The following is an 8,537-nucleotide window of genomic DNA, read 5'->3' as shown; positions in this document are numbered from 1 at the left end:
CACGCACCTCCAGTGTAATGGCTCCTAGCGATGCTGCTTCACACCCTGATGGTCACTGACTCTGTTGGTGCGCAAGTGGCAATGACCCAGTGTAATGGCTCCTAGCGATGCTGCTTCAGTTCAGAGTTTAAGACTTGAGAAGCTTATTGCACTCGGGGACAGTGGCAAGCTTTCTCAGTTCAAATAGTGAAGCGACCTGGCGCCAAAAATCGATGCACCAGGGGACCAGGATCCTTACCCAAACAACGACATGCATATCCAATTAGAAACTAGTAGAATGATATCTAGTTCCAGTATTTTATTTTCAGAACATTGTCATTCAGAAGTCAGAAGTGTGAGGTAGGATACTCTACGGACAGGAAATTAAATGTAAGGCTACAAAAATGAGAGAAAATTACATAGCTCAAAATGATACAGGCAACACAACAACGAACTTGATCTTTCTAGTTTATATACAGTAAGAGAAAAATTGGTTTAACTGTTCATTATACAGTCAATCCTACCCTGACAGCGAAACCAGAGCTTGCACTGGTGTGTGCAAAACGTACGATGCTTCAGCCCTCTATATCATATTGGCTCCCAGAATGCTATAACACATCAATCAGTGCTGGTTAGGTTCAGGTAGCTACTCAAAGAATGTTGTTTTCCTACCATTTGCAGACGTTGTTCTTTCTCATTGTTTCTATGCTTCCTGCTATGGTAGATCCAGCTGTCCCAACAAATCCTAGTGATGCGCAGCTACAAACAGATTCTTCAAGATACAACAGAATTTCTGGTAGTTGAACATGGTCACAATCCTTCTTCCTGTTCTCTATGGTTTTTGGAAGGAATCCAGACCGTACACCATGTTCTGCAGCCATAAGGCTTTGTGCAGTCTGCACCACTAATTCATCGCTTTCCTTCAGGGTGTACAATTTGTATTGCTCATCTTTCGCAACATTTGCAAGATAGGTTTTGGTCCAGTTTGCTGGTGGAAGATCGGTCATGATGAACATGTGAACAGGACCGCTATTCTTATTTCTCTTCATTTCAAACTCAACAGCTTTCAATTTCTCTTTGAGGGCAGAAAATGTGGCTTTCCAGTGATTTTTGAATTGACCGTCTAGCAATCTTAGTTGCGCACAAACAAATGGCTCTTTGATCTTGTTCTTAGCAAACTCTCTACCTGCAGCCATGATCTCTGGGGCAAAAGGAAGAAACTCAATCTTCTCTAGTAAACTCTGTATTCTTTGATCTTTTGGTGACTCATGGATATCAAAGTAAGACTGTGACCTCTTGTATAGTCCTGAGAACAGTGTCCCAAATGCCAACAAGGTAGCATCCTCAGCTTGTGAACCAGGCCCTAAAACCTTGTATATATCTCTGCGCCTCCGAACGTATGAGATCTTCTTCCTCCTTTTCAACTCTTCATCTGGTTGAAATTGATCCAAGGCCCCCTCATTGTTCTGCTGATACGTCCAGACCGTTGTTCTACAATCATCTTGTACAGGATATACACAGCCATTTTCACTGCCTCCCAGACCAGACAGCAAAGCTCGGCATCTATTGTAGTCAGCTGGCATAGAGCTACCACCAGAAACAGCACAGCACAACCCAGAAAAGCAAGTCTTCCTCATGTCTACACCACACCACAGCGAGACAAAAACCCTGAAGTCAATCATCCTAACCATGGATTTGACTGGGGACAGATCAACTATGTCGCCCATCGAAACATACCTGAAAGCTAAACAGATTAGTATTAGTAACTAATTATCATATGTACAGTCCACAATGAATTCAGCAATCTATTACACACAATGTGAAAGTGGGTACTCTAGCTGTGCAACATATAATGCTTCTCTATATCTTCCAATTGGAAATAATTATGCCATATTTCCATCAGTAAGGAAACTAACTAATGCAATGTTATCTACAACCCTTAAAACAGCCATGCACTAGCAAAGAAGATGCTGCTGCCGGTCTTCATTGTGTTGCAGAATTGCAGGCATTGTCAAACATCTTATGGGGTTTCATTTACTACTTTGTGATTGCCACAATGTTCCAAACTACTGCAATCATTTAATCGTTCCACAATAAGCAAGCTGCAAGCAAAAGGTGTAGTACACATTCTAATCCAAGCAACTTCTGCTACACCAAGGACCAATCAAACCCGGCCAAATTGAATGCCAGGTGTTGCCATTACCTCCCCTCCCGGAGGAGCTGCATGGCGTGATCCCAGACAGCGGCGCGCAGCGATGCTGGGTCGGTGACCCTGAACTTGGGGCAGCTCCCGAGGACGACGGCGTGGTGGTCGAGCACGGGGGGCACGACGAGAGTGCGGTTCAGCAGCGCGGCGGCCACTGCGGCGTTCCGGAGCTCGCCCACCTGGTTGCTGAACCCGCTGTGTGGCGCGTACCACAGGAACCTCTCTCCCTCGAGCTCAACCGAGCCCCCGCACTGGGGCACGCCACCGTCCCCGGAGGCGGAGGAGGTGAAGGGGAGGAGGGCGCGGAGCATGGTGGAGTAGGCGGATGAGAAGAGTAGCAGGGTCGGGAGGAGGAGTACGAGGACGGCCACGACAACGGGCAGGTGCGACCGGGCGCCCCGCCTGCGACACCGGCCGCGGCTCGCCGGCAAGTCCATGTCGCCGCCGGCGACCGGGAGATCGGATCTGACGGTTGGATCAGTGCCGCTGGTAAACCAACTATTCCATGGCCCAACTATGCAGCCAGTGACATTAAAGAGAAGGAAAAAAATTCTTTCCACATCCCTCAACTTTGGACCGAATTCGTTTTTCCTCCCTAAATCATAAAACCGATTATTTAGACTCCTCAAACTTTCGAAACCATTCGTGCCACCTACTTTGAGCAGTTTCAGGATGATGTGGCAGCGGTTTTCTTTTTTTTCTTTTATATTTATTTTGACTAAATTTTTGAAAAATCATATTAAATTATAAAAAATCATAAAATAGAAAATCTAATTTTGTTGGACTCCACATGACACATGAGTAGATCTATACAGTGAACATATTATATAGTATACTTTAGTATAAATTTTTTGCTGTAATTTTATATATATACTTTGCTGTAATTAATTTATAGATACAATTTTCGTTGTCTAATTATGGTGAAATTTTTATGGTGGGCTAATCATTATATGGTGGAGCTGTAGTAAAAATTTTATGATTGAAGGATCATGTATGACTGAGATATAGATCTATCTAGATAAATCTATATCTTAGTCATACATGATTCCATAATTATAATATTTTTACTACAACTCCACCATATAATGATTAGCCCACTATAAAATTTTTACCATAATTAGACAGCGGAAACTGTATCTATAAATTAATTAAAGAAAAGTATATATATAAAATTACAGCAAAAAATGTATACTAAAGTATATCATATAATATGTTCACTGCGTAGATCTACTCATATGGAGTCTAACAAAATTAGATTTTGTATTTTATGATTTTTTTGTGATTTAATATGATTTTTCAAAGATTCAGTCAAAATAAATATAAAAGAAAAAGAGAAAACCGCTGACACGTTACCCTGAAACTGCTCAAAGGAGGTCGCACGAACGGTTTCGGAAGTTCGAGGACTCTAAATAACCGGTTTTGTGGTCTAGGGAGGAAAAGCGGATTCGGTCCAAAGTTGAGAAAGGCAGAAAGGATATTTCCTAAAAAGAATTCCAGTGTAATAAGGGCCAAATTCTTAAGCCCATTTTAGTGGGCTCAAAGCCTAGCTAAGATGGGCCGTTCGGGACATCCTAATTTGGGCTTTGACAAGTAAATCCACAAACTAAACAAGGATGAAAGATGAGTGTATTGCTTTTTCAAAGCGGAATTCCGGAACGTCAAATGATGTTTTGTTTTGTTTAGTCGGCCTGTTTCATCTGTCAAATGATGTTTTGTTTTGTCGGCCTAAAGCTTCACTTGGCGTCCGCTAAGGATAAGGTAGCTCGGCCCATTTTTATCGCTCGTTTTTTAATAGCACACGAGACACTACTAGAAAAAGTGTTATTTGTTCATGTACAATTAATATCGATTGTTTTTGAACCAGTACTAATGTTAATTTAGTATCAGTTATATAGCACAGTGCCCCTTGAGACCATTTAGTACCGGTTGGTGTTACGACACGGTACTAAATAGCTCCCGGATCCCCCCAGCCATTTAGTACCAGGCTATAACACAACCATTTAGTACCGGTTGGTGTTATGACCCTGGTACTAAATGGTCCGTTCTGATTACTTCAAAAGGATAGCATCTACAATGCACTCACATGTGATGTGTGGGTGGGATGGTAGAACCGGTACTAATGGAGCCTTGTGTCCGGTACTAAAGCCACTTTTTGGGCAGTGAGAGGTGAAATGGCGTAGGCGGAATCTGGCAATTAATGGGTTTCAAAATATTTGTTACAAGATTCGATAATCAAATACTTTTTTTATTGGATCCGAAACTCGGTAATCTTTGTTTTGAATGGGTGCTTGCTTCTTTTGTTATGTAAATTTTTATGTGTTGTATTTTTGATGCATCAGCTGTGGCTGGAGGCAGGAGCTCGGAGCTCCCCATACTGGTGTATGGGTATCAGTCTAACTACTAGGTATACATTACTAAATTTGGTCTAGGTACCAATCTAGTTATATGGTAAAACAAATACTTTGGGGGTAAATTAGTTACAGTTCTAGCTATTTTCATTTGGTGGAACTTGTGTATCCGGATTTGAGTTATCCGACTCAGCACAAGTACTCATATATTTATTGATTTATTTGAATAATTGATGGTGATATTCTATCAGCAGTTGTAGGCAGCTGTGTGCTCACGTGAGGCGCGTGTTATCAATCTCAAATCTTGTAAGTTGAGTCGCTTTGACGTGCTCATACGAATAATTTATGTGTTGTGCGTAGAGGTAATAAGTGTACCATGTACATTTTTTTTTAACTCCACGACAACGAAACGTATGCAATGACTGATGAGTGATTTCGTTAAACTCAAGATCTCCTAGCCCTATCTTGCGGTGATGTTCATTGGGGCAGAATTTGGCGTACATATATGTGCGTGAGCATCAATTTATTCAAAAAATATGTTTGATTCTCTTGTCTACTTATATGTCACCATTATAGGTCTACATGTAACATTAAGTTTTCAATGTTTCAAAAAAAAAAGATAGTGCGATGTGCTTGGCATTATCTTTAATTCTTTTTTTAGTTGTTGGTGTCCTATACAATTTCATTTCTTTATTTGGGTCATATCAAATTAATGGAAAATTTTAATGTTTTGTAATTCAAGATATGCTTAATATTACTAATTTTAATTTTTGTATGTTTTTTTAAAATGTATGTCTTGACCCTGTTGTGACACCCCTCGCAGAAGCTCCTAATTAGATGATGGGCCCATTGTTCGTTTATAGGTAGGAGTCACCTTTTTTAGTGATTGTGCCCTGGTAACCATGTTTTCAACCGAATTTTTCCTGCATCCCCTCGAGTGATTTTTGTCTTTCCTTCGCTCAAGTGATGGTTAGTGCTAATGCCACGTGGCTTCATTCTATTGGCTTAAAAATTTAAGTGACAGAATCATAAAGTTTACTCCACTGCTAGGTAGTCATTCTTTCCAAAGTGCTTTATATCCTTAACCTGGGCACTTACATCCACTAAAACACTTTGCACTTACAAGTGTAGTTATCATGCAATTTAAATCGTCAACCTCTTTTGTCACATGTAGTCATTCTTTCCAAAGTGCTTTATATCCTAAGAGAAACTCTACAAACCTTTTCTGAGGCCATAGGTTTACATATAAACTTTTGTTTTTAAAAAAAAACACTTTCCTCCCAATTTGTGTTGACTCATATCGTGCTAGTCACCTTGACATTATTTTCGAGTGTCCAGTTTCCTCTTTCCCTCAACCATACATTAGCTTGCCCCTCTCAACCACTAAACTATGTACCAAAGACTTCCAACCTATAATTGCTGCCTCGGATAAGTATCTTGCCGGTTGGAAGGGACATCTCTTAAACAATATGGGTAGAACAACCCTTGTCACCTCTGTGTTCGCATCTGCCTCTGTTTACCATATGATTCGCTTCTACTTTTCAAAGGGACTATTGAGTCCCTTTTCCAGAAACAACGTGCCTTCCTATGGACTGGTGAAAACAAGTGCCGTGGGAATCACTGCAAAGTCACTTGGGAGGATGTTACACTTTCTAAAGAGAAAGGTGGATTGGGTGTTCCGAACATGGCCAAGAAGAATACAAGCCTCCATAAGAAGTTCCTTTTCAAGTTCCACTGTGCACCGTCTGCACCCTGGATTGATTGGCTAAGGAATGCTTATGGATGGAACAGACGGTCTGATTTTGGCGATAACATCCTATCGATGACTCTGATTTGAAAGGACATTTTTGCGCCAACTCCCCTCCTTCAGGAATGAAACCAAAGTTCTCCTTGGTAATGGTCAAATGACGGCTTTCTGGTTGGATTTGTGGTTTGGATCTCAAACTCTAGCTGAAATGCTCCCTGCCTTATTCTTGCACACTCTCAGACCAAACGCTTTAGTTGTGCGAGTCCTTTCGGTGCCTGACTTGCAACTTTCGCTTCGACCCCCGACCAGGGTTAAAAAAAACCGGCCGGAACCGGTCCGGTTACCGCGGTTACCGGTCTAACTGGCCCGGACCGGTTCCGGTTCCGGCCGGTTTCAAACCGGCCCAAATTCAAATTTTAAATTTGAATTCCAAAAAATGGAAAAATCTCAAAAAATTCCTAAAAATACTTCAAGGTGCAACGAATCTAATGGTGTCAAATTTTCTCAAAAATTCGTTCATTTAGTATAGTTTGCGGGGAGTTGAAGTTAAATCAAAAAAGAAAAAGAAAAAAATGGGCCGGCCCATTAAGGCCCACCAGGCAAACCGGTCAAACCGGCCGGTAAACCGGTAAAACCGGCCGGTAAACCGGTCAAACCGGCCGGTAAACCGGTTGCACGGGAGCTTTTGAATTTGGATTCGAATTCAAACCGGTCAAACCGACCGGTAAACCGGTAAAACCGGCCGGTAAACCGGTCAAACCGGCCGGTAAACCGGTCGGAACCGGTTGCACGGGAGTTTTTGAATTTATTTGAATTTGGATTTGAATTCAACCGGTTTTTACCGGTTACCGGTCCAACCGGTCCGGTAAACCGGAACCGGTGGCCGGCGGTTTGGGTTAACCGGTCGGGATAAAAAACCCTGCCCCCGACTAACCTATGTTGCAACTCGCGAATTGCTCGAACTAACTGCCTTGATGCCATCTGTCGAGCTAAGTGTCTCAGCCAACGATACACGGGTTCTACGAAGCAATAACAAAACTCCGACCTAAGGGATCATTATCTCGTCTTCTTTCAGGCGTACCCCGATGACCCTTTTAACCCAGACATTTGGCGCAGCTACTCTCTGCAGAAGTGCAAGTTCTTTCTCTGGTTGCTGCACAGAAAAAGGTTAAGAACAAAAGCCCGACTTCTTCATTGCCACATGCATAACGATGGGGCATGTCCGTTCTGCACCTCTGAAGAAGACTGCTTCCACCTCTTCATCAACTGTTCCTGTGGCAAAAGCTTTTGGTCCTTCATCGGCCTAGATTTCACATCCCTCCCTGCAGCTCTGGGAGTTGATTAGCTTTGGGCTGTGAACCCTTTTCAGGAAAACAACCGTAGAGTTGGCAGTACAATTCTTACTTGTGTTCTCTAGAATATTTGGAAATGCAGAAATTCGAAAGTATTCCAGCATACAAATGAAACGAACCTGATGATCTCAAGAAGATGTAGTGAAGATCTTGCCCTGTGGTCGAATAGGTGCTCCTCCTCAGTGCATAGGATGAAGCTCGTAGCTTGGAGTAATTTTTTGGAAACGTAATTGTTGCTAAGTAAACGAAAGTGATGTTTAAAAGGTAATTAAAAATGTTAAGCGGCTTTCACGAGTTTCACGTGAATTTCCAAAAAAAAAAAGAGTTCAGCGTTGATATGTATCTACTCAAGAGTAAAATCCTCTCTAACACAAATCGTCAAATCTTCAGGCGTGCCTAGGCCACTCGCCCGGAGTAGACTTCCAATGATATTTCTTAATGTAGTGGTTTCAGTACCTATGTACGAACACAACTTCAGTGATTTCAGTATCAACATCACGAGAGATAAAATAAATAGAAAAACAAAAGTGCTGAATATCACGAGAAATGACCCTTTCAAATCCAGAAGTCCTGTACAACGTTACGTGACTGGATTTTCAAAAAACAAGGGTGAGTGTCCACATGTACGTACACAAGAATAAAATCATCCAAAAAAGGATTTATTTGATAACTCAGTTGCATCCACTTGAGAGCTGGATCAACTGTGGATGAAAAAAAACTCCAAATACACTTGACAGCTGGATCAATTATGAGAGAGAAAAAGTTCAAAATGCTTGGTTGTGATGAAGCTGCATACAAGTGTGCTGAGAGGTTCATTTGATAATAATGAAAACGAGTCCAATCTTTTAGCTTGCCGAGGTCACTATAGGCTATAGCCCGGACTCCCGGAGCGGACTCGGCGAATG

At 41.9% G+C, this 8,537-nt stretch overlaps 1 protein-coding gene across 1 annotated transcript; it reads right to left on the bottom strand.

Annotated features, from left to right (window-relative positions):
• Positions 1-262: 262 nt before the first annotated feature.
• Positions 263-2,690, bottom strand: LOC120688186 (O-fucosyltransferase 30-like). Its single transcript, XM_039970365.1, has 2 exons — positions 2,183-2,690; positions 263-1,716 (listed from the first exon to the last, which is right to left on the bottom strand). The coding sequence occupies exons 1-2, from the start codon at positions 2,620-2,622 to the stop codon at positions 648-650; spliced, it is 1,509 nt and encodes a 502-aa protein (XP_039826299.1). The 5' UTR covers positions 2,623-2,690; the 3' UTR covers positions 263-647.
• Positions 2,691-8,537: the final 5,847 nt, after the last annotated feature.

Source organism: Panicum virgatum, chromosome 9N (genome assembly GCF_016808335.1).
Source record: "Panicum virgatum strain AP13 chromosome 9N, P.virgatum_v5, whole genome shotgun sequence".
In the NCBI taxonomy this organism is placed as follows: Eukaryota; Viridiplantae; Streptophyta; class Magnoliopsida; order Poales; family Poaceae; genus Panicum; species Panicum virgatum.
Note: the sequence above shows the minus strand (reverse complement) of the source record. Positions and strands in the feature narration are given on the sequence as shown.

Excerpts from the sequence above, each read along its gene's own strand:
- LOC120688186 (XM_039970365.1), bottom strand. The coding sequence starts at position 2,622 with ATGGACTTGCCGGCGAGCCGCGGCCGGTGTCGCAGGCGGGGCGCCCGG. Across the intron at positions 1,717-2,182 it reads CAGCTCCTCCGGGAGGGGAG|GTATGTTTCGATGGGCGACA; the intron begins GTAATGGCAACA and ends TTTAGCTTTCAG.